The 26,520-nt window shown below is 44.8% G+C and overlaps 1 protein-coding gene across 3 annotated transcripts in view; it reads left to right on the top strand.

Moving 5' to 3' along the window:
• Positions 1-26,520, top strand: part of GATA4 (GATA binding protein 4) — a 54,565-nt gene that overhangs the window by 5,349 nt on the left and 22,696 nt on the right. For all 3 annotated transcript variants that reach the window (XM_061424997.1, XM_061424998.1, XM_061424999.1), the window contains exon 2: positions 732-1,818. In XM_061424997.1, the coding sequence (XP_061280981.1) occupies positions 1,203-1,818 (616 nt within the window). In that variant the 5' untranslated portion in view covers positions 732-1,202. The remainder of the gene's footprint in view (positions 1-731; positions 1,819-26,520) is intronic.

Below are 26,520 nucleotides of genomic sequence, written 5' to 3'. Positions count from 1 at the left end.
TTAATATCCAGTCTGCAAAATCTCCAAAATAAAACTATTTGTAAGAAACGTGTATCTTGTCTAATTTGATATCCACATTGTATAGTTGTATAGATAAGAGTTCACAAGCCTTTTCACTGAGATTTACCAGACGCTGTGTTCATTTATAAATATTTAGAATCTGCCTCTAGTTTAAAAGCAAAAAAAAAAAAAAAACCCAAACAAACAAAAAAGATTGCAAACAAAATTTTCTTAGATTGCTGTTTTTTTTTTTTTTTTAATAAAGTTTGTCCCTGTCTTCCACGGGCAATCTAAAGTTCTTTCACAGTCAGGATCAGTTGGGGATAGGTGGGGGAGAAAGGAGTTGGGGAGAGATTTCTTAGATTTCTAGGCTCTTCGTGGAAACCCGAAACCCTTGGTCTTTTAAAATACTGTGACAAGAATATGCTAGAAATAAGGTAAAATAAAAGTCCTTCCTGACAAGCAACACAAAAAAGAAAAACGCTGATCGAGATCACAACCAGTAATTTACACGTCCAATAACCGCAGAGCCCTACGCCTCTAAGGCGCCCCTCCCCGAGGCTTCCTTGCAGCAGTCACACCCCACGGGCCTCTGCAGATCAGCTTTCCGAGGAGCTGGGCCCCTGAGAGTGGCGATTTTGTTTGTAGGGCGAGAGAAGCAACCAAGCTTAGGGGAAATAGGCCCTGAAAGCACTGGATGACCTTGTTTCCCTCTGTCGTTCCTTCTTTAGACGCGGCTACATCTCGGAGGAAAGGAGCCGGCCCGGGCCTCAGCCTTGGAGCCAGCCTACCGCACCCTGTGCACCAGGCCGGGGTGTTCTGACGACCGGCTGGCCCGCGTCACCCTGCAGGACTCCGCGCCCCGGCGCCATCCCGCGCCTTCGGATCCTCTAGGACCTTTAGTGGACTCGCCCCCCACCCCTCAACTCCACCACCAAGGGGAACAACCACAAATTCAATTTGGGATTTTCCTGAGTAAACCAGAACCTCAGTCTTTTTGCTCAACGCTGGATTTAATATGTATATATTTTTGAAGGATTTGTGTGGTTTTTTTTAACCTTTGATTTTTGATCTTCGGGTTTTTTGACAGCCCCTCCCCTGTACGTTATTCGTTTTTTGTTTTTAATTTTTGTGTTACTATTTTCTCTATCCGCATTACTCCTTGGCCTGAGGACTCGGACGCTGCGAGCACGCGCGGGGCGATGTACCAGAGCCTGGCCATGGCCGCCAACCACGGCCCCCCTCCCGGGCCCTACGAGGCGGGCGGCCCGGGTGCCTTCATGCACGGCGCGGGCGCCGCGTCCTCGCCTGTCTACGTGCCCACGCCGCGGGTGCCCTCCTCGGTGCTCGGCCTGTCCTACCTCCAGGGCGGAGGCGGGGGCGCGGCCTCCGGGGCCGCCTCTGGCGGCAGCTCGGGAGCCGCGCCGTCGGGAGCAGGGCCCGGGACGCAGCAGGGCAGCCCGGGCTGGAGCCAGGCGGGAGCCGAGGGAGCCGCCTACACCCCGCCGCCCGTGTCGCCGCGCTTCTCCTTCCCGGGCACCACTGGGTCCCTGGCTGCCGCCGCCGCCGCCGCCGCGGCCCGGGAAGCCGCGGCCTACAGCAGTGGCGGCGGGGCTGCCGGCGCGGGCCTGGCGGGCCGCGAGCAGTACGGGCGAGCCGGCTTCGCGGGCTCCTACTCCAGCCCCTACCCCGCCTACATGGCCGACGTGGGCGCGTCCTGGGCCGCGGCCGCCGCCGCCTCAGCCGGACCCTTCGACAGCCCGGTCCTGCACAGCCTGCCCGGCCGAGCCAACCCCGCGGCGCGACACCCCAATCTCGGTGAGTGCTGCATGCCGCGCGAGTACCCGGGGCCGGAACAGAAGCAGCCCTGAGCCCTGTTTGGGGCATTTAATTTTTCACAAATATATGGGGGTGGGGGCAGAAGGTAGAAGGGATGCGTGAATTTCCAAGGAAAGCAGACTGGGATACCGAGCCAGGCGGCCAGGGTGATGATGGCGGTGAAGGTCACAGCTCCAAGGAGCCCAGATTCAGTGAGATTGGGCCTGCCCTCTACATCCTTTCCCGAGCGGGAGAGACGACTGCAGGATGGCAGGGGCTGGGGGAGCCCTCCGCGCGGCCCCAGACGTAGGATGCGTCTGGGCCGCCGTGCACCCAGGCAGCGCCCATTTTTGGGTGACTGGGGAGGCCACCGGGCGCCCATGGTGTACAGCGCCGAGACCACGGGGTTTCTGCTCCCACCGCCTCTCAGTCCTCCGCAGGGCACTCATTCCATGGTTTGGGCCCAACATCTTCTGGCTCCATGTGGCGGCTCAGTTAGAGGATCCCTCTGGGCCGTAAATTTTCCTGTTGAGTATCTCACACCGGGAACAAATGAGGGACCCTAGCAATGGAGAGGGCTTCCCTGGTGGCTCAGACAGTAAAGAATCTGCCTGCAATGAGGAAGACGTGGGTTCGATCCCTGGGTTGGGAAGATACCCTGCAGGAGGGCATGGCAAGCCACTTCAGTATTCTTGCCTGGAGAACCCTCATGGACAGAGGAGCCTGGCCGGCTACAGTCCATGGGGTCCTAAAGAGTCAGACAGGACTGAGCGACTAAGCACAGCAATGGAGATGGGTTGAATTGGGACCAGTGCCAGGGGTGTGTCTCTGGGTTGTATCTCAGGGCCAGAGTGTATTGTGACCTTGGCTGGTCGGCCAGACCGAGGTGCCCAGGGCTGCGTTAGAAGCACTCCCCAGGTGGGTGTCCTGGCAGACAGGGAGCTAGGCATAAGAAGTCCTGGCACACAGGTGCTTCTTTATAATGCCCACCTGTGGAGACTGTGACGCAGGTCCGCGTGTTCAGCCTCCTCCTGTCCCTAGCGCTGGGGTTAGAAGTTACAATTGTAACAGGCACAATGTTGTAGTTCCTTTGAACGTCAGACCTGAGAAGGACAGCATGCGTGTGCCCCTTGGCCTGATTTACAGATGAACAAAATGAAGTCCCAGGAAGGGCTTCCGTGCTGAGAGGAAAAGGAAGTGGCACCACGAATTCAGAATTCAAATGTCCTTTGGTCCTGTGGAATTTCAGGCAGGGACAGAATCGGGTTTGGATGGACGGGTTTGGATGGACGGGGCTTTAGAGGAGGAGGGGAAGCCCAGACTTGAGAAATAAAGTTAACATTTATTGACTGCCTACTAAGTGCTAAATCCTTTCGCACTTTGAAGAGGAAAGCTTTGTCCCTCCCTGGTTTCCAGTCTCGGGCTGGCTCCAAGAAGGATCCTGGCTTTGAAGGTTTTTAAATTATTCTCTGGCCCTGGGTGGCCTAGGAAGGTCCTTAGGGGTGTCGGACCAAATACACATCTTAGGTAAACTGATTAACCGTGCATGTGGCGCCCAGGTTCCCCCTCCCCCCTCACGGGGGAGCCAGACGGCAGCCCCCCCAACCCCAGGGAGGAGGACCCCCCTCCCCCAGGCTGCTAGCCTCTGGGAGGACCTTGAGAGATAGCTGGACAGCATCTCCATACAATGGCAGTTGGAGGTGGGAGTACTAGGGGTGGGGCCCTCAGGCCTCCCATTCTTGGAACTCTCCTGAGTTCTCTCTAGAACTCACTCTAGAACTTCCATTTTAAAATAGGAATGGTTCAGAGTTTTACTTCTTTTAACTTGGGAGTGGGCTGGAGAGATTGCTTCCTAAACTCCTGTAATCCTGGACTGAGAATTTGGTGTTAGAGGAAGAAAGAGAAGTCTGAAATCCAAAGATGGGGGACAGTTTGTGGTCATGAGAGTTACAGTCGCAGCAATGTTAAAAGAAAATAAAAGTACCGTTTGAGAAGTGCACTCAGTGAGTATTTAGATTAAAAAACATAACCCCTACCAAGCAGGAGGGTATTGGAGTCAGTAAAGTTTCCCACATTCCACTGTCAGCAAGCTGACCTTTAAGGATGGCATCCTTGCTGAGAAGTGTGCTCTGTTCTGTGTCCTCCTGGTTCAGCAAGTCCCACCTGAAGACAGCCGTTGGGTCTGGCCAAGCCGTCGGATTTTCTCTTCTGTGCACAGCCAAGTGTTTTAAGTGGTCAAGTTATGAAAGGTTCCATGTTATCTATGTGAGGGGAGGAGGCATGTTGAATTTGTTGGCATTCACGTCTCCAGTATGTTCTCCAGTGGCACTTATATCAAAGCCAGTTAAAAGCAGTATATGTACATGTGCTTTTTATATGTTCCTCCCATCACATGAGCCCTCTTGTAAATGCCTCATAGCTTTATCAAGGACCATCACTGGCATGTTAACTGATGCTGAGTGGTAGAAGGATTAAGACTGATTCTGTATTTTTTGAGAGCTTGCTGTGTGGAATGAACACCAGGTCCTAAGACCCACTGAAGGGCTTCCCTGGTAGCCCAGCCACAAAGAACCTGTCTGCCAATGAAGGAGATACAGGTTCAATCCCTGGGTGGAAAAGATCCCCTGGAGAAGGGAATGGCAACCCACTCCAGTATTCTCGCCGGGGAAATCCAATGGACAGAGGAGCCTGGCGGACACCAGCAACGCCTAAGACCCAGTACGGTGTGGGGGTGTGGCAAAAGCAACCTAGATCCAGGTGCCCCTGTGATCTTGGGCGAGGTACTTACCTCTCTAAATCTCCTCTCTTTTTCCGTAAAATGAGATGATTGTAACTACTTTTAATGTTGTCTTAAAGTAGAAAAATACTGTAATGTCTGTGAAGTACTTGGCTCTGGCATCTCAGAAATGATGGCTATTTTATTAAACAGTCACTCGCTATCATGCAGAGTGACCAGTTCTGATTTTCTAAAGACTGGGGGTTTGTTTTTTTTTTAGGATTGGTAATGTTTCATGCTAAACCTAGAAGAGGCCCCAACAAATGGGGATGGTTGATCACCCTAAAGACACAAGAAGGCCAGTGAGTGACTCAGCAGGGAGCTATGGCCATGAACTGATAGTAGAGGAGAGATGACAGATGTGTGCCTCCCTTCTGTCTAGGAACCTGGAAGCCTTCACCAGGGTGGTACTGTCTGCACTTGGCACTGAAGGGTAAATAGAACTTTACCAGGAGAAGTGCCTGCAATTTGAAAAAAAAAAAAAAAAAGATTAAGAAAACATATGCCCTCATCTATAAGTCACATAGCCTGGTACCATGAAATAATACAACCCAGTTTGGTTTTTGTTTAAATAATATATTTGTCACTATAGGTAAAACCACACAGACTAACTCACCCTTCACTCAGAAACTGTTTTTAATTTCAGTGAGGAGAAAGAAGCAAATACTTTTATTTTCTATGAAGTATTAAGCATTAATATTAACAATAGTTCACATCTTGCCAGAGTTCTTTTTTTTTTTTGGTTATTGGAATAAGGGAAAACCCAAAGTAATAAAAGCAAACAAGGGCCTTTGTAGAGCTCTGGACTTCAGGTGGATGGAATTACTCTGCCTTGACTGCATGTATATAAACGTTAATTCATTCCAAGTTCAATATGTGCGTGACACACCATTGAGTTCGTGAATTAGGCTGCACTAATGGAATTATGTGACCTTACTGAGGCCAGGTACAGAGTATCACTCATGTTTAAGTGCCTGGCAGAGGCTGGGCACTTAGCAAATATTTCAGTGGAAATCCAAGAGGGAGTTGCCACAGTCCTCTGCCCAGGACAAACCACACACTTGGGCTGCTGAAGAGGCCAACTTCAGCAGAGAGAGGGACTGTGTACAGATATCTAAAATGCAAGAGTCTATGGCCTTTAAGAACGTCTCTGGTGGTCCAGTGGTTCAGACTCTGAACTTCCACTGCAGAGGGCATAGGTTTGATCCCTGGTCGGGGAATAAGATCCCACACGCCACACAACATGGCCAAAAGGTTTAAAACAAAAAATCTGTGGCCTTTAAACGTGTTGTTCTATGTGCGCAGATACTAGGCTTGAGAAGAACACTTTCACACATGAGACTGTAGTTGTTGAAATGGAATGTGGGCGCTGAAAGTTCTTAAGGATACAGTGCGTGACCATCTGCCAGTGGAGCTGTGTTCAAGGGCTCGGGTCCACGGAGGTGTGCGTGTGAGTTAGCTATGCAGGATGATATAGCTGTCTCCTTGTGGAGAACACAGCTGTTAAGTAGGCATATCCGTTTGTCAGAACTCATGGACATGTACCAATAGAATGGGAGCATTGAGAGTTCCCTGGTGGTCCAGTGGTTAGGACCCCATACTTTCACTGCCAGAGTGTGGCTTCAGTCCCTGGTCGGGGAACTAAGATCCTGCAAGCTGTGAGGCCTTGGATGAAAAATTAAATAAAAGGGAGTATATAAAATAAACAAAATTGCCAAAAATAAATAAAAGGGAGTATATAAAATAAACAAAATTGCCAAAAATAAATAAAATGGGAGTATTTTATTGTGTGTACATTACACCACAATAAAGTTGATTTTTTTACCAGTTAATGCTTGTAAATACTTAAGGCTGAAAAGGAAACTGGAAATTATATGTAAATATATCTTAAAGAAAATAACATTATGATAGATGTTACTGGAAAGCTATGGAAATATATTTTATGATGAAATAATTCTTTTGTGTAATAGAAAAACAAGGGATTATATTTTTAAAGGAGCTCAACAATTTAGAATCATTTTAAGGGTTGATTAAAAAAAAATAACAGTACAACAAAATGCATGTATAACAGTGTTAACCAGAGGTTTCTTTGAAAGCTTTGTCTTATTCGCTGTATTCTAAGAGTTTGTTCATGGTGTAGGTTGGTGAGTTCCACAAACCTACACCATAAACAAACTTTTAGAATCTTTTGGTAACTGCTTATCAACAAAGCCAGTTGCTTTCTGAGCCAGTTCATTTATGTAGGGAACTTTGTAAGATAGACTCGTGAGTAGCTTGTTTGGCTAGAGAATGATTCGTCAGTCTTTGAGAAACCAAAGTTGTTTAACTTTCCGGTTACCACCCCAAGTAGGTCAGTTGGAGCTGGGGCTGGACTGCGGTGCTGGCTTGAGAACCAATTAAATGGGGAAGGTGTGTGGGGGGAGCCAGGGGTGTGTCACTGCTTCTAGTACGATTTGTCACCTGCCCAATTGTGTCCCACCGAAAGGTCAAGCCACATTTGCTAGGTACTTTCTAAGCACTCAGGTAGAATGATGCACGGGAGATGGTTTTAGATAACACTTTCTTTGGTATCCCTCCCTATTTTTTTTTTTTTTTACCTTAAATGAGCTAAGAAAACAAACATACTCTGAGATGGGGAAATAGGAACTCTGATACCTGTGGATGGAAGTGAAAATTGGAACAACCTTTGTGGAGAGCCCTTTGTGATGTCTGACAAATGACAAAACTGATACCCTTGACCTGGAAATTTAACTTCTAGGAATTGATTCTGCAAATATAAGGGCCTATGTTAGTTGCAGCGCTGTTTGTCATTGGAAATAATTATTCCAACCACAATTGGAAATAATCTAAATGTGCATTATCAGGCGACTGTTTGCTTACATATGGTGCATACAAACAATAGGAGATCTTGTCAGCGTAAAAAGTTAGGAAGTTAAAAAAAAATTAACACTGTTTAGAAAAAAAAGAATTTATATTCTTTGAATATGCAAAAAGCTCTCCAGAAAAAGTTAGAAAGTTCATTATGCAATGAACCTAGAATAAGCTTGGAATCCTCTCCAAGACATGTATAAGCGCAGGATGTATGTGTATTTGTATTTTTTAAAAAAAGGACAAGAAAAGATTATGTACGTTTGAAAATGTTTAATTTCTCTGTGGAACTGTTCACAAGGAATTTGTAACAATGCTTGCCCGATGGGATGGGATGGTGGGGGGTGAGGGGAAAAGGACTTTCACCATATATGCTTGGGAACTTTTTGAGTTTTTAACCATCTTAACCGTTTTTCATTGTCATTTTTGTACTTCTTTATTAAGTCATTAAATAACAAGAAAATACATTTCACATCCAGGGAGGTTAAAGTGAAAGTTTATTTGTTTTGTTTTTTACCATTTTGTTGTTGTTCAGTGGCTAAGTCACATCTCTTTTCGACACCATGGACTACAGCACACCAGGCTCCTCTATCGTCCACTGTCTCCCAAAATTTGCTCAAATTCATGTGCATTGAGTCGGTGATGCTATCCAACCATCTCGTTCTCTGTCACCCTTTCTCCTCATGCCCTCAGTCTTTCCCAGCATCAGGGTCTTTTCCAGTGAGTCGGCTCTTCACATCAGGTGGTCAAAGTATTGGAGCTTCAGCTTCAGCAACGATCCTTCCAATGAATATTCAGAGTTGATTTCCTTTACTATCTGAACCATTTTTAAGTGTACAGTTCAGCAGTGTTGTTGTGTGTGAATGCTCAGTCATGTCCAACTCTTTGTGACCCCGTGGACTTCCACCCACCAGGCAAGAATACTAGAGTGAATTGCCATGTCTTCCTCCAGGGGATCTTCAGAACCCAGGCATTGAACCCGCATCTCCTACATTGACGGGCAGATTCTTTACCACTGAGCCACCTGGAAAGCCTAAGTTGTTTTTAGATTGTTGTAAAACAGATTTTCAGAATTTTGTTTGTCTTGCAAAACTGAAACTCTATACCCAGTAAACAGCAACTCCAAATTTCAAACTCCCTACCAGCCCTTGGTCACTGCCTTTCTGTCTCCATGATTTTGACTACTTTAGATCCCTCATGTAAGTGGAAATCAAACAGTATTCATCTTTGTGTGACTGGCTGATTTCACTTATGGTCTTCCTGGTGGCTCAGCGGTAAAGAATCCACCTGTAATGCAGGAGATGCGGGTTCTATCCCTGGAGAAGGGAATGGCTACCCACTCCAGTATTCTTGCCTGGAAAATCCCATGGCAGGTTACAGAATCCGTGGGATCACAAAGAGCTGAACCCTGAGTAACTAACAGCAACAACAAGGGCATGTCTTCCACTTTCACCCACGTTGTAGCCTGTGATATAATTTCCTTTCTTTTTAACGCTGAACAACATTCCCTTGTATGTACTACGTTTTGTTTTTCATCTGTCAGGGACACAAGTTGTCTCCTCCTCTTGACTGGTGAATAGTGGTGCTGTGGATATGGGTATACACGTGGAACCTTTTTACTTTTGAGTCATATAACTATATTACCAGTTTAAAAAAACATGAAACTGGTTAAAATTTTAAAGACACATAAGTATTCGTTAATTAACTTCCTGAAAGTCTCCCTTCTTTCAAAAAAAAAATAGTGTTCTATATTTAGAGTTTATGGATGCACAGGAAAAGCACTTTAAAACATAAATTGTTGTTTATTGAATGTGGCTTTTGATTTTTGCTTATCCAACAGGTGATTGCTTTACTGAGGGGTCCAAAAACCCTTATCCGACCCTCAGTAATGTCTTCTGGAAGCAGATCTCAGTCCGAAATTGTCAGATGCCACTCCCCGCCCCCCACAACTGACATGACTTCCTGAGATGCCCTCACTGGTGCATACACTGGCCACCATTCTTGGTGTGGGTACTTTCACTCAGATTATATTGGGGCTAGAACCAGAAAAACTAATAACCCAGGGCAGTGATGGGATTGTGTTAGAAAACCAAATTACCTTCCTCCAGGGCAAGGTAAGTCAGTCTTTTAACCACTTCTTTTCAGCCTGTCCTTTTAAGACCTTTAAGGTGTACTGGACTTAGAGCTGAAGCAGGTTGCAAATATCGCTGCTTCTGTTTGCTTAAGAAAGAAAAAGGACCCCTGGTTTTTTCCATTGCTTTGCTCTAGAAGTGGGCAGTTCTTCCAGGTCCCGGGATACTGCTGTTTTAAGATCTTGAAGGGGCCCTTTTTGACATCCAAAAGTGTTTGTCTGCTGGTGACTTCTTTGACCTGCAGTCCTGCGTAAGTTGCTGGTGATAAGTCTCTCTCATGGCTTGGAAAGTATCACTCTGTTACATTACCCTGCCATGGCCCATGAAGTGGTCTCAGGTAACACTCTCCAGGCAGGATTATTTAAATGTTTTATTGGCTAATAAAACTATTCTTCTGTGTAGAGCTGTTCTTCTGTTTCCTTCTAAAGAAGGTAAAGGAAGATAATATGAATGGGGTTATAATAGTAACCTCTGAAGTATTTTAATTTATACAAAAGAAGTTTACAAGTTTGGGTACATTAATGTTTGGAAACCAGCTAACAACACTTTAGGGATAGGAACCTTTATCTTGTAATACACACACACATACAATGCCTGTATCATGCATATGGGGCTTCCCTTGTAGCTCAGCTGGTAAAGAATCCACCTGTAATGAAGGAGACCCTGGTTCAATCCCTGGGTTGGGAAGATCCCCTGGAAGCAGACATGGCACCCCACTCCAGTATTCTTGTCTGGAGAATCCTCATGCACAGAGGAGCCTGGCAGGCTACAGTCCATGGGGTTGCAAAGAGTTGGACATGATTGAGTGACTAAGCACAGCACACAGCAAATCGTGCGAATATGCAAGTAAGCTGAATCCATTCCGTGAGGAAGTTGTCAGGTGAGAGGGACTTGAAAGTTCTTCTTGAGAATTAGATACTGTGATCTCCATTTTGCAGAAGAGAAAACTGGTGCTCAGAAAGATTAACCTGTCCCGGTTCTCTCTGGTAGCCAACAGTAGGTCTGACTTAGAACCCAGGTAAGTCTCAATTTCCAGGAATACACTTTCTCCCCGTTTGCCACCCTTTCACTTGCCCTAGTTTAAGGGCACTCATCCTTTCAGATCCTGAAGGTCTGTCGTGGTCAAAGGTCTCAGGTCAACTTCAGGCATGTGTATTACTTTGTTCTCCGCCTGCTCTCTCTCCCCACTGTGGTTTCTCTTCTGTGTTTTCCTGTTTCCTACCAATGTCTCGCCGTCTCCCTTTGATGCTGCAGAACTCGCTGTGCCACGAGTCCCTGCCTCACAGAAGCGTCCTTTCAGCATCCCGATTTGGGGGTGTAGAGATTAAAAGAGAGATTGCCCAGAATTGAGACCCTCTAAACTAGAAAATTCTTATTCCTGGGGACTGTTGGCTACAGAAGAAGGGCAAAACCATATGCCTCTCACAAAAATCCTTTTCTAGAGTTTTCTGTATTACCTTTTCTTTGTATTCTCTTTATTGCCTTTTCTTTGGAGGTCAGAGCTGAGAAAGAAAGAGGGGAATCACAGTAATTATATTGTTTAGTGAACATGTGAATAGACGCCTGGATCAAGATAGTGGATAAAACCCTAGGCTGGAAAAGCCCATGGACTTGGTCTGAGCTGATCACAGAAGCCATCAGTAGAAGCTTTCTCGTTTCTGGCAGGGGGCCTAGGGTTTTATCTATTACTGCTCTGTAATCAGAACTGAGCCAGGATATTCAAGCCTCTTATCTGAATGAAGGGAATTGGGTTTTCTGGCCTTCAGTACTTTGCAAGAGCCCTCGAATTGCCTTCATGTCTTTAAATAATCTTTTTTTTTTTTTCTGCCAAAGACAGACAGGTAACCCATTCCATTTGGTTCACGCTTTGCAAGTGGAATGAACACAGAACGTAAGGCTGTCACTCTGTATTGAATCGTCATAGACTGACTTTATTTTTGGAGGATGAGAAATCAAGGAGTTCCCACCAGAATTTGGTGGGAAGTTTTGAGGATTATTAAGCTACAGGCTTTGAGATTCCTTGGTCACAGATCCAGTTTTGCTTCTTAAAATTGAATTTGGTCCTTAACATATTTTTTTGATCTTCCTTTTTTGCTTCCTAGTTTAAGTCTCTATTTCTACTTCTAGAAATGCAGTCAGACTTTATCAGCGCCATTCAGTATTGATCGATAGCAACTGGTGAGCAGGTTAATTATAATCGCAGAATAAACGCTGAAGTCTCAAAGTTCACCACTTTTGCAGTGTTTCCAAACCCCTCGGGGACCATGCCAAGAGACTCTCATTGACACATTCAGAGCAGGTGTGGGAGTTTGAACCCAGGCAGACAATCCGATCTGATTCAAGACAACCCAATTTGGCTTCTTATCTGCAGCTTTTCCTATCTTATGATGTCTGTCATTTCAGATTTAAAAAACAGTTCAGTCAACTGAGCTGGGAAATGGCAAGTTACATTTTCTTCTGATAAAAGTTTTCAAGTTGCTATTTTATCAGATTGGGTTGAAGTTGTATGTGTTTCTGTCAAGGTCTGCAATGACCTTTTCAGATATTTTATCAGGTATTAGGTGGAGAGACCTTTTTTTTCCCTTCATTCTTCGACCCAGCAGAGAATGACCTGACTTCCAAGATCATAAATCAAACCAGGTAAAGAGAGGCAATAATACAGGTTACCCATCAAAATTGAGTAGGCGGGGAAAACAAACAACAAATAAAACCTTTCCCTAGCATATAGAGAGAACTTAACTTGACCCTAAATAAAGAATGTGGTTCTCTTGAGTGTACATTTAAGAGGGAAATACTGCTTATTTGAGAAAAGAAAATATTTTCCAGGTCAAAGATGGCTTCATAAATTTTTTTTTCAAATAGTATCAATAAAATGTAATTATTTTTATTTTATTAAACAGTGTGTATTTACTATGGAGAAATGAAAAACTCTTATAAACCAATGCACAGAGTTGTAATCTTACCGTCCAAAGATAACCACTGTTAGGCATTAATCCTTGACTTCTTAGTTACCATATACAGGCATGTGTATATCTATATATTTAAACAGTCATAAAAAGTTACTGTTTAGTTATTTAAACATTGAAGAAAGTTTTTATAAGATTAGTGACCCAGACTGGCTCCTAAAGACTGATCCCTTAAATCAGGGGTCCCCAACCTCTGGGATCTAATACCTGATGATCTAAGGTGGAACTGATATAATAATAGAAATTAGTATTTCCATAAGAATAGAAATAAAGTGCACAATAAATGTAATAATTTGATCGAATCATCCTAAAACCATCCCCCTGCACCGTCCGTGGCAAAACTGTCTTCCACGAAAACAGACCCTGGTGCCAAAAAAGTTTGGGGACCACTGCCTTAAATAGAGGAAGACTGGGGAAATGACTGAAAGAATGGGCAGTAATAAATAGCCAATCAAATCGGAGCATAGTTCTCAAATCTTACAGTATGTTGTGCTTAGCCATTTTAAAGCTAGGGCGTTTTTCTAAGTTGTAAGTGGTTGCCCTCTTGAAGTGAGGTGACCAGCTACAGGATATGTAGATTTTCGAGGCTCTGACATGCAGGAAATATGAGTGTGCTGCTTCCAACCCACTTTTAGAAGGGGAGGCCACTGAGGTGAAAGCGCATCAGTCTGGCGCCAAGAGTCCCTGCGATCCTGTCTCATGCTCTCATCTTCCTGCTGTGTGACTTTGCACAACTTTCTAAGCCTCTCTTAGTCTGAGCATCTGCATTGTCAAGGTTAAGAAATCAGGCCAGGCACAGAAGTAGTGAGAAAAGGGTATTTAAAAATCCAGGGTCTGGGGAATTCCCTGGCAGTCCAGTGTTTCGGACTCCACGCTCCCAGTGCGCGGGGCCCAGATTCGATCCCTGCACGCTGCAACTAAAAGCCCACATGCCCCAGCTAAGACCCAGCACAGCCAAATTAAAAAGACAGAGAAACCCCAGTCAGGGAACTAAGATCCTGCAAGCCACATGGTGGAAATAAACTAACTTTAAAAATCCAGGATCTGATGGCATCGCCCATGACAATAGTTCACTGGCTTTGTCTTTCCTCACAGCAATGGTACATGTAATGGTTCTGAGCTTGCTGGGCATCTGTTCGATTTCATTCGTTCTGGGTAGTGTAGGTTTCCATGACTGCATGTGTGTGTGCTAAGTAGCCTCAGTCATGTCCTGCTCTTTGTGACCCCATGGACCATAAGCCACCAGGCTACTCTGTCCATGGGATTCTCCAGGCAAGAATACTGGAATGGGTTGCCATATCCACCTCCAGGGTATCTTCCTGACCCAGGGATCGAACGTTCCCTTACATTGTCTTTCGTTCTCCTACTTTGGCAGTCAGGTTCTTTACCACTAGCACCACCTGAGAATCCCATTTTAAGCAATGGTATCTGAAATTTCAGGTTTGATGGGTTAATTTTTTTTTTCTTATACAAAATAAAATACTTTAAAAACATCTGTGGGAAAGCATGGGTTAAATGACTCCAGTGTTGGGGGTCTCAGTGTGTTGTTCCTTTGGTTTTGTTTTTCTGTTGTTAACTAAACCCATTCAGTGCCTGAGGTTCTTGGAGACCTGCAGAGGGTTAGAGCTCTGTTAACGACACCAGTACAGACACATCATTTGTCTCATCAGCCAACCAGCCAACAGATTTTTTTCCCCCCCTGCTTCCTGGGAGCTGAGCACTTGCTAGGCTTTGGAGATTGAAAATGAACAAGGTTGTCTCTTCATCCCAACAGCTTACCATCTGGCAGGGGAGTTAAAAAAGTGAGGGTCTCAGTGTGTGGAGAGCACATGGAGATTTACTCAGATTTACTCAGCCGGGTAAATCTGGGTTCCTCGAGAGCCCAGTATGCTTCAACTGGTAGAGGCCTGCTTCCTGCAGGTCTGGACTCCAACGGGGGTCTGAAACGTTTAGGAGTTTGCTGCCTGTGGGGGAAAGACATGGTAAGCTGAGGCTCTTGAGTTGGCTTTTCTGCAGTGTTGGGGGTGAAGTGTGGGGGAGCATGTGGCCAGCAGAGGCATCTGGAGAGTTCAGACTTGGCTTGGGAAGGCAAGACTTAGACAGTGGAGGGGCAGGATTCAAGTAGCATTTTGGATCTATCACTTTGGTTATAGTGTAGACAGGTTAAAATTAGTGGCTCTTGTTTGTTTTGTTTTTGCCTCACTCTTGCAAGGTGATGACAGCCTTCCCCCTGCATTTCTGTGTGTATGCATGCTCAGTCGTGTCTGAGTCTTTGGGACCTCAGGGACTGTAGCCCACCAGACTCCTCTCTCCATGGGATTTCCTAGGCAAGAATACTGGAGCAGGTTGCCATGCCCTCCTCCAGGAGATCTTCCCGACCCAGGGATCCAACCCGAGTTTCCTGTGTCTCCTGCATTGACAGGCAGATTCTTGATGCCTGAGCCACCCACCTGTTCCCAATTAGAGAAAGATCTCAAATGGAAAGGAGGAGACGCAGTATAGGGATGTTGAGGAGCTGTTGTGTGTTTATGTGTGCTTTAGAGTAGGGCATAGTGTGGCTGTGTGGCTTGTGTCCATGCCGAGGTGGAAGAAGGGGCAAAAATCCAGGTTGATTCTAGCTCCCAAACCCAGATTCCCTGCTGTGGGAAGCATGGGGATGTGGCTAATCTGACCTCAGAGGTGGAGTCCCACCCTCTTTTGTAACCCCACTCCCTTCTTAGTGATTCTGTCTCTAAAAGTGAGATGTAGGGACCAGGAGGGTCTTGAATAGGAATACAGGTAATGACGGTAGATTACTGTTCATGCAGGTGTGCAGAGCCAGATGCCACAGCACCTACTTCCCAGGGGGGTTAGAGGTGAAGATGAAGATTTTACGCTCACTTCTTGCCTTTCATACACATTTAAAAAAACATGTTAATTTCCAAACATATGCAAAATTGAGAGTAACTACTCATCTTGCTAGCTTCAACAAATGTTGACTCAAGACCAGCTGTATTTCATCTGTATCTCCCCCATCCCTCATACTATGTTATTTTGAAGGAAATTTTAGACAACTTATCATTTTATCTCTAAGTACTTTGTACATATCTCTAAAAGATATGAGGACACTGAAAAAAAAATGTAGCCTGAGGATCAGCATCACTCTGATACAAATTAACCATCACACCTTAATATTAAATATCCAATTGGTGTTCAGATTTCCTATTTGTCTAACTTTCTTTAACAGTTTGTTGAAATCCGGATCTAAAACGTCCATTCACTTCCTCTGTTAATATGTCTCTTAAGTCTCTTTTAACCTGAGTTCCCCCTTTCGCTCTTCTTTTTCTTGGAATATATTTGCTAGGCTTCCCTGGTAGCTCGGTGATAAAGAATCTGCCTGCCAACCCAGGAGATGGGAGTTCGATTCCTGGTCTGGGAAGATCCCTGGAAAAGGAAATGGCAACCACTCCAATATTCTTACCTGGGAAATCCCACAGACTGAGGTGAAATGAGTCCAAGGGGTCACAAAGCATCAGACACGGCTTAGCAAATGAACAGCAGCAATATTTGCTAAAGAAACTAGGCTTTTCCATTAGGTTTCCCCACAACCTGGATTTTATTGATTGCATTCCCTTCATTTAATGAGTTTCTCTATCCCATGTTTTTTTTTTTTAAACTAACTAATTATATATTTGTTTTTGGTTGTGCTGGATCTTCGTTGCAGTGAGCAGGCTTTCTCTAGTTGCGGGGCTACTTATTTTTGCAGTGCACGGGCTCTAGAGCACACAGGCTTCTATAGTTGTAGCGTGAAGGCTTAGTGGTTGTGGCGCTCAGGCTTTAGCTGCTCCGAGGCATGTGGGATCTTCCTGGACCAGGGATTGAACCCGTATTCCCTGCATTGGCAGGCGGATTCTTAGCCACTGCACCGTGAGAGAGGACCCCCATCCTGGATTTTTTGTGTAAATCTGTGATTGGAAAAATTGGCTAGATTATGTTCAGCAGCTGAAGGTCATTGCCTAGATCTGTTACTTCACTGGGGTTGCAAATGGTGACATTCTAATACTCTCATTCCTTCTTCATTTATTAGCTGAAATGCATCTATGACAGCAAAAAGACTTTAATTTATCAAATATTTGGTTACTCTGAGATACAGTTTATATAAGAAAAGTAGGATAAATGCTTGCTTCTTTCACTTTACTTTTCAATGTTCAAAATAATGAATTCGTTCACTAGCATCCTTTCCAAGATTACCAGTGGAATAAAAGCTTTCTAGTATAATTAAGAACTCATGGATTTAAACATACTTGATGTGTTTTAGTCTATTTCCTTATTATCCTAATTGATGTTCACGCTGTCCCGTCTTTGCCAGAGGGAACTTGTTCAAATTGTCTCCTGAGTTCTTTTGACAAAATCTTGGCTTGATCCTTTCCTGATTTGCATACTGTAAAATGTTCCAAGTTCTTCTTATGCACTTCCTCCTCCCAGACCTGGGTTTGGCCATGTCTCCAAGAAACACTGGCTCCTTTTAATGAGAAATGGTGTTTGGACACCACTCTTAGAGTTGGCTCTGCTAGTTGAGCTCTCTGCTATTGGATGAGTCATTCAAAATAGATAGGAAATACTTCCCCTGTCCACCTGAAGATAAGATAAAATACATTGTGTGGTGAAGCTAATACTTCCAACTCAAATTTAGGACTGAAAGGCTTTCACTTCCCTTTATGTACCTTTTGTATTAACTGCTGTAAAATATACACAGCATAAGATTGGCCATTTTAACAATTTTTAGCTATCATTTCAGTGGCGCTAAGTGTGTCCACATGTTCACACGTCCACCACCACTTCCATCTCCAGGACTTTTTCATCCCCCCCAAATGAAACTCTGTACATTTTTCCTCCTCCTCCCAGCCCCTGGCAACCACCATTTTCCTTTCTGTCCCTAGGAATTTGACCATTCAGTTACCTCATGTAAGTGGAATCATCCAGGGTTTGTGCTTTTGTGTCTGGATTATTTCACGTAGCATATGTCCACAGGGCCCATTCATGTTGTAAGCCTGTGTCAGAATTTCCTTCCTTTTTGGGCAGCACCACATGGCACATTGGGTCTTAGTTCCTTGACCGGGGATTGAACCCATGCCTCCATATTGGAAGTACAGAGTCTTAACCACTGGACAACCAGTGAAGTCCCTTTGCTTCCTTTTAAATACTGAATAATATTCCATTGCACGGATAGAGCACATTTTATTTATCCATTCACCTGTTGATGGACACTTGGGTTATTCTGCCTGTTGTGAATCAAGCTGTTTGCCCACAGATGCACCAATATCTCTTCAAGTTCCTGCCTTCACTTCTTTTGGGAATATACCCAGAGGTGGGATTGCTGGGTCATGTGGTAGTTGTGTGTGGTTTTTGAGGTACTACTATAGTGATTTCCATGACAACTGCACCATTTTACATCTCTCACGCATCTTTTGGAGAAGGCAACAGCACCCCATTCAGTACTCTTGCCTGGAAAATCCCATGGACGGAGGAGCCTGGAGGGCTGCAGTCCATGGTGTCGCTAGGAGTCAGACACGACTGAGCGACTTCACTTTCACTTTTCCCTTTCGTGTATTAGAGAAGGAAATGGCAACCCACTCCAGTGTTCTTGCCTGGAGAATCCCAGGGGCGGGGGAGCCTGGTGGGCTGCTGTTTATGGGGTCGCACAGAGTTGGACACGACTGAAGTGACTTAGCAGCAGCAGCAGCAGCATGCATCTTTACATCTTTAAATCCTTTCATCCATATCAAGAATCTCACTCTCAAAAAACCCCAACAGAATTCCTCGTTTGCTTTATGCCATCCATAGAGTCTGAGAAAAGCAGTATCGATGCTAACACTGAAGCTTGGTTGCTGGAACCTGCTCTGTCTGTTTTGATCTGGGTTTACCTCCAGTGTTTCCAGCCCTGGGCTCTGGGCTCTTGTGCAAGTACGTGAGCTGGTTGCTCACAGCGACGCCCCCTGCCTCTTGCTCCCTGATACAGCTCTGCAGCCTGGAGGACCACCTTGGCATCTTGGATATTCCCCCCCCCACACATCTTGGACCTTTTCCAGGTGCAGCCTAGTTCTCCTTTTGGGGTTGCCCAGGTTGACACCATGGGGCCGCATGTGGAGGGCCTTGAAAATCAGGCAGAGGAGTTCGGGCTTTGTGAACAGGGAAAACATGACTGAGACAGTAAATTGAGAACATGTATACACAGAGGCGGGGCTTTCCAGGTAGGCTCAGTGCTAAAGAATCCATGTTCAACGCAGGAGACACAGGAGATGTGGGTTTGTTTCCTGGGTCTGGAAGATCCCTTGGAGGAGGGCATGGCAACCCACTCCAGTATTCTTGCCTGGAGAATCCCATGGACTGAGGAGCCTGGTGGGCTGCAGTCCATGGCATCGCAAAAGAGTCAGACACGACTGGGCGACTAGGCATGCGTGGCCTCATTTTTCCTTCTACCCTAGTCAGTTCATTCTGGCTTTTTAAGGCAAACAACTTTGTTTCTTCTCACTCACCTGACCATGGAAGAACTAGAAGCAAACAAGGAAGAATTAAAGAAATAAGGTTCACGCTGCCTCTCTGTAGGCCAGAGGGAGCAGAGCTGGATCTTGTCATGAATGCACGAGAGCTGGGGTAGGCTCTGGGCTGGGAATCTCACTGTGGGCTCGTCTCTGTGGGCAGCCTTTGACTCGCCCACAGACAGAATTCCTGAGACTTGTGCACGACCAGCTTTCTCAACCTGTACACACCTGTCTATCCTTGGCGCTGCCCTTTAATCTGGATTATAGTTCTACTAGATGGGAAGTGTTGCCAGGGTAAGAATCCCACCTCACTTATTTTGCCGTCCGTGATACAATTACAGGGAAGATACTAAGTGAGCGTTTAATATCTGAAAAGATAAAATCAGGAATTCATCAGAGTCTGTGGCCCCTTCGGCTCACATTTTCATGCCTGCAGTCTGGCCCCACTGAGACTTTGAGAGGAGGGGATCATCCTTGTAAAAGGAACCTGAGAGGCAGAGGTCCAGGGAGGAGCATGATCAGTTTTACAGGGAGAAGGAACTGGTGGGACTGGGTGTGGGAGGGGAGGAGGTTGAGGAGTTGTAAGAACCATGTTCAGGGGCTTCCCTCTTGGTCCAGTGGCTAAGACTCTGCACTTCCGATGCAGGCAGCCAGGATTCGATCCCTGGTCGGGGAGTTACAGCCTACAGGTTGCAACTAAGACCCAACGCAGCCAAATAAAGATTAAAAAAAAAAAAAAAGAATCAGGCTCAGGCAGCCCAAACCTAGTAGGCCAGGGGAGAGAGGAGAGCATAGAAAACTCCAGTGATGTGTTCTCAGAGGTAACAACAAGACAACAGGGGATCTAGGGGTGGGTCAGTGTGTTGGACACGGTGGTCCTGAGGCGTGGGGGAGGGACAGGTAGGTGGCAGGAGGCAGATAAGCCAGTCTGGAGTCTGCAATCATCACTCTGTTTGAAGCCTTGAGAACAGGAGAGAGCCCCCAGGGTTGTGGGGAGAGTTGGTGGGGGAGTGGGGGTGGGAGGGTGGGGGTGGCTAGGCAGCACTGGCCTCTAGTGGAGGTGGGAGTGGTAACAGGTTAAGAGATGCCTGGCAAGAGGAACCAAGAAAGGAAGATGAAAAAAAAAAAAAATCGATAGTTATGTGCAGAGAAGGCAATGGCACCCCACTCCAGTACTCTTGCCTGGAAAACCCCATGGATGGAGGAGCCTGGAAGGCTGCAGTCCATGGGGTCGCTAAGAATCAGACACGACTGAGTGACTTCACTTTCACTTTTCACTTTCATGCACTGGAGAAGGAAATGGCAACTCACTCTAGTGTTCTTGCCTGGAGAATCCCAGGGACAGGGGAGCCTGGTGGGCTGCCGTCTATGGGGTCGCACAGAGTCAGACACAACTGAAGCGACTTAGCAGCAGCAGCAGTGCTCTCCATGTTCACCTTGTAAAATTCATGCGACCTCATTCCTTGATCTCGTGATGCTCTGCTGGGCCCTGGCGGTGCCCTCTTTGACTTCCTAAACTGCTTGACCCCCGCCAACCACACACCAAGCCTTCGCATCCTCTTAGATTCTGGCCCTGGAGCCAGAACCATACAATCTCCCCCTGCCAACATATGGAGACTTGTAGCATTTCCCTCAGCAGATTTGTCCTTTGCAACTCATTGAGTGTCTGAATCTGTGCTTCTCCCTCCTCCTCACTGCGAATAGATTCCTTGAGATCCTTTTTAGAGAGCCTCTTAAGGCACCCAGGAGGGTTTTGTGTATACGGGTAACCGCCTCTCAACCTCATCATAACAAACCGGCTCAGGAACTCAAAGATTCTCTGTAGAAACAAACTCTCCCATCAGACTCTGTTTAAAGGGCGTAAGTGCCTGTTGATTTGGAAGGCTGGTCTCTGCCTGCCTGAAGTGCTTCACAGAAGTGACAAGACACTCTCCTTCAGGGAATGTTGATATTAAGTTTCCTGCCCTGTGTAAACACATCTCCAGGAATGGCATTAATAAAGGGGACCCTTTCCCAAGACAAAGCACAAGGGGCAGTGGGGGGCGAAGGACTGGGAGGACGGATCTGCTGGGCCAGGGAGAGCTGGCCGAATGCACCGTCTGACCAGCTGTTCCCGGTGAAGGCAGAGCCCATTAGCCAGACCTCTTTTTGGCATGTTCGGAACTCTTGCTTATATTTCGTGTTGGGACCTCCATCTTTTTATTATTTGGCAGCTGATAACAGAGCGGCAGAAGAGGCTTGTGGTTGAGGGCACGAGTCTGGAGTCAAGACACCTGATTTAAAATTCCGGCTCTACTACTCACTGCAGTGTTCTCCAGCGTTCACGTCCACTTCATCAGGTTATTGAGAGTAACAGAAATAATGTTCCTAAAGCATAGCATCCTTAACTGTTAGTCATCAGTCACCTATGAATAAATATTCACTATTATCACCAAGCAGGTATTATTTCAAATAGGATTTTTTCAGTTCTACTAATGAAAGATTAGGTTGCCAGGTGGAATTAAATTGGAGTTTTGTAAATATTTGTTAGGAGTTACCTTCTTTCTCAGTATTAGTGTACATTTAGGCATACAGTTGGACATATCCAGCTTAACATCTGATTTTTTTCTACATATGGGGGCACGTGTATGAGTGAAGTGAAGTGAAAGTTGCTCAGTCGTGTCTGACTCTTGCCACCCTATGGACTATACAGTCCATGGAATTCTCCAGGCCAGAATACTTGAATGGGTAGCCTTTCCCTTCTCCAGGAGATCTTCCCAACCCAGGGATTGAACCTAGGTCTCCCACAGTTGCAGGCAAATTCTTTACCAGCTGAGCCACAAGGGAAGACCAAGAATACTGGAGTGGGTAGCCTATGCCTTCTCCAGGGGATCTTCCTGACGCAGGAATCAAACCAGGGTCTCCTGCTTTGCAGGAGGATTCTTTACCAACTGAGCTATCAGGGAAGCCACATGTACATATGCAGATGTTAATTGGGGTTGTAGGTACTTGGAGGATGACTTTTGTCATAGCTTTGGAATGTTTTAAAAATCCTTCTAAGGAAGTTGGAGCCAGTTGTCTGCCTCCATCAAGAGCTGAAAGAAAGGGGAAAGCAAAGAAACCCTTTGGGTTGCACTTAGAAAGGAAGAGAGTACAGGCCCTGAGGAGGCCCAGACAGGGTCTGTCTCTGGGAATCTGACAGTAAGCGAGACCCCCTTCCTCACTGAGCCCCTTCAGTGGACTCTTCCTAGAGTTCCAGGCCAGCATCACTTGGTTCACACCATCATGGTGCTAAGTTGTATTTGCCAGAAAGCAGGGGCCAGGTCGCCTGCATGGTGGATTTCTACCAGGAAATGTACCTATCCCACGGTGGCTGCTGGATTCCCAGTGGATTTGGATAAGAATATGAGGAAAAGGAGGAATTGTGTATTGGGTTTTTGTTTTTGTTTTTTAAATTTATTTAAGTAACCCAATTTATGCATCTTCCTGGACATTCCTACCTCTGAGTGATTTGGGGGGCTGGAATTGATCCAGGGTTCTCTGTACCTCTGTCTCTACTGTGGGAGTGATGTGGGCTTGGTGTCCCTCTCAGAAGAGGTGATCAGGCTGTCTATAAGGTGAAAACTGCATTGTCCATATGGGCTTCCCTCGGCTTCTGACTCCTTTGTAAAAACAAGTGGATTGGAACCATATGCCTCATGTCCAGCTCTGACCCTCTGAGAGTCAGTGAGGGTGAAGTCTTGGGGTGTGTGTTGGAGGGGGTGGATTTTAATGACTTTAGCACAAATAGAAATAGAGTGAAAAAAATAGGAACCTCTGAAGGATGATTTATGCAGCTACTGGCAAAAGCAGGCGTCTTTGGGCCTTTCCTTAGGGTCTGAGGACAACAGCCCAGCAGAGGTCCAGGCAGCGAGGAGAAATATGAAGCCTGGGTCCCCATCCTTATCCATGTCCAACCTGTCCAGTTGGTGAGCCATTTGGAGGAAGTTGTGACATTTATTGGTGGCACTGAGGCCCAGCAGACACTCTGAGAGTGAAAAAAGGAAAAAGAAAATAAAACTAATACAATAAATGAATATAAAATATATTCTGATATCCATGTACTTATGTCTTGGTTTAGGAACAAAATGTCTTCATCTCTAGTGAAAAGTGGGGAAAAACTCATTCCCCCAACTTTAGAAATACTCTCAAATAGGATGGAAATTCAAACCACATTGAGGGAAAGACTTTGAGAACTGGTCCATACCTCTCAGATCTCTGGCTGGTGTAAATTTATTTACCTGGTAATAAAATAAATGAGATTGGAAGGGAAGAGGCAATGTTCTCATTATTTGCAGATGAAAGAATGGTCTGCTTTGGTAAACAAATATGTAAGATCACTGTGGAGAAAGCTATAAAACTTAAAGACATATAAAAAAGACATGAACAAATGGGAAAAGATATTGTGTTCTTGGATTGGAAAGCTTAGCAGTATTCTTCCTTCCAGATTCCCCCTCAAAGAAAATCTATAAATTTAATGCGGTCCCAGCAAACATCCCAACAGGATTTCTTAAATTCAACTTATCAAGATGATTATAAAATTTATATGGATGAGTTATTGTGCAAGAATAGCCAAGATAGTTTTTATGAATAAGATGTAAGAAGAGAGAACTTGTCCTGCCAGAAATCAAAACAAATTAAAATAAACAGGTACTGGCACAGAAATTAAGGCAATGATGTTCATTACAGCCCTGCTGTATGCAGCAGTGAAAAATTACTTGCTGAAAGACAGCCAAGGCATTAGGAAAGGGGAACCCACGGTATAAAAAGACTGGCAGCAAGCAGTGGATCCTTTCAGATATCAAAGTGCAGCTAAACAACTTTGGGAATTATGGATTAGAATGTAAATGTACTTTTACCATGTAAAACTAATAAATATTCTTCAAAGAGTGAGATAGATCTTTGTTGATGGTGTGTGCTTAGTCAGGCAGTTGTGTCTGACTCTTTGCAACCCCATGGACTGTAGCCCACAAGGCTCCTGTGTCCATGGGGATTCTGCAGGCACGAACACTGGAGTAGGTTGCCATGCCTTCCTCCAGGGGATCTTCCCAACTCAGGGATCGAACCCATGTCTCCCGTATTGCAGGCGGATTCTTTACCATCTGAGCCACCAGGGAAGCCCCTCTTAAGGCATAGGAGGAGTTATTTCCTCAGGGCAAGAATTCTTAAAGAGAATTTTTTTTTTCAAGCTTTCTCTGGAGTCTAAAGAATATTATGACCACACTGTCAAAAACCTTATTTTTCCAGGGTCATAGTTTTATAACCAAACTTTAGACCAGATATTGCTCAAATTGGCCCTGATAACAAGGGCAGATTGGTACCAGCAGGGATTGTCCCTCTGGGGGAGTGGGGGTCTGAGTTTGATCAGCCCCAGGCTGTTGATTATAAGAGAAAGTCCTGGGCATAAGGGAACTTCAGTCCATTTTCCTATCCTATGTCAATAAAGATCTAATATTTTTAGGCCTTTTTTGGGGGGAGGGTGGGGGAAGTGTCCAAATACACGTGCTTCCATGAAGAAACTAAGCTGCAGAAAGGCCTGTATGGTGCGATCCCATTTGTGTTCAGGGCAGATGGCACTGTGCCCTGATGCCTGGGGCCCTTCCAGGTGCCCCTTCCTGGGGGAGGATTACATCTCCCACCCTGATAACATAGGCTTGCCTGTGAGACTTGCTTTGATCAAGGCCATGTGACTACAAGTCACTTGCGCAGATTGCAAGCACAGGTATGAAGAGTCATTATGTAGCGCTGACATCACTTTTTTGCCCCTGCCATGAGACCAGCATGACCCAGATAGAGGTTGCACTGTCAGTCTGGGTCTCAGATTGAATCGAATTACACACATACAACAGAACTGCAGCCAGCTGACGTGTAGTATGAACAGCAGGAAACAACGCTTCAACATAGTAGACCACTGAGATTCTGGGGTTGCTTACTACAACATAACCTAGCAAAAGATGTCTGATACATTGTTAAATAGCACCCCAGCCAAACATAAGTGTTTGTTGAATGTATATGTTTCTCTTTAATGCATCTATATTTGTTACAACTTTTAAAGCAGATGTGATTTGAGTACTACATTTCCATTCACAAAACTTGCTGGGTTACTGTTTAGAGGTTTTACAACATGCCTTGGTAGGCTTATAATTTTGCTACTCTAAACAATGTTTTTCTTTGGAAAATAAGTCCTGTGGAAGTTATTCCCCTCAAGTTGGTTCAGTTTAACATGCTAATTTCTAGAGGTCTGGCACTTGCAATGGATAACTACCAGGGATGGAAGGTTTTGAACAAGCCTAATACATCCTAGAGATAAGTACAAGGATTCCTGTTGCAGTGGTTATTGTGGCAAAAATTGAAAACTACCTAAATATACATCATAATGAAATAGAAAAATTAAATGCTCTGTGTTAATATAAAGAAAAACTGTAAAGCAAATAAAGTAGCTGCATATGTATCAACATAATTAAAACTCAGAAACATATTAACAGGCAAAAATAAAACTTACAGAAAGCTACAAATATCATGTTATTTCTATGAAGCTTAATGAAGCTTAAGACATGCAAAAAAACTATGTACTTTTTTGGAAAACTGTGCACATATATTTACCAGAGTAAAAGCATTCACATGAATTGTAAACATATTCAAGATCCACTGAGGGAAAGAGGAGACTGGGATGATAGGAATCAACAATCTGCAGTGCTTTATTTCTTTAAAAAATTGGAAGGAAATATGGTAAAATGTTAAGATTTAACAAAGCCAAATGCTGGCTTCAAAAGTGGTGTAATATTCTTTTCTTCTCAATTACTGAAATAGTTCACAGTTAAAAAAAAGTAAATTTGTAAACTTGGTGTACAGTATGAGGGTATTCATGTAAAGTAAAATTTCAATTTATACAAAGCCATGCCTATCATGTTCAGAGATACATATCTATGTGTGTAAGAGGATGAACAGGAATTGGAAGAATATACAGTGAATTCAAAATAGTGATTGGATAGGGATGGTGATAAAGAATAAAAGGAATTGTTATATTATTTTTGGTACTTTTTGTAATTTCTAAATATGAAAATTATAATTAATAATATAGAAAATGTCTGGAAATAGAAAAATTGTTAACCTCCATTGCTTCTAGGGAGCAGGATAGTGGTAATGGTGGAGACTTGTATCTTTCGTGTGCCATCTTTCTGTACTGTTTGTATTCTTAAAGCAATAATGATTTATACAATTTAAACATAAATATAGGGATAAATAAAATACATATATACATGAATGGAAAGAGTTCCAGTGTAGTGCCAAGTCAGATGATTCAAAAAGTAGGGAGTTAAAGGGGTTCCCTGGTGGTCCAGTGGTTAAGGCTTCACCTTCCAGTGCTTGGGGTGCGGGTTCAGTGCCTGGTCAGGGAGCAAAGATTCCACATGCTTCCTGGC

Source organism: Bos javanicus, chromosome 8 (assembly GCF_032452875.1).
Source record: "Bos javanicus breed banteng chromosome 8, ARS-OSU_banteng_1.0, whole genome shotgun sequence".
Lineage (NCBI taxonomy): Eukaryota > Metazoa > Chordata > Mammalia > Artiodactyla > Bovidae > Bos > Bos javanicus.
This window is presented reverse-complemented; position numbering and strand designations above follow the sequence as displayed.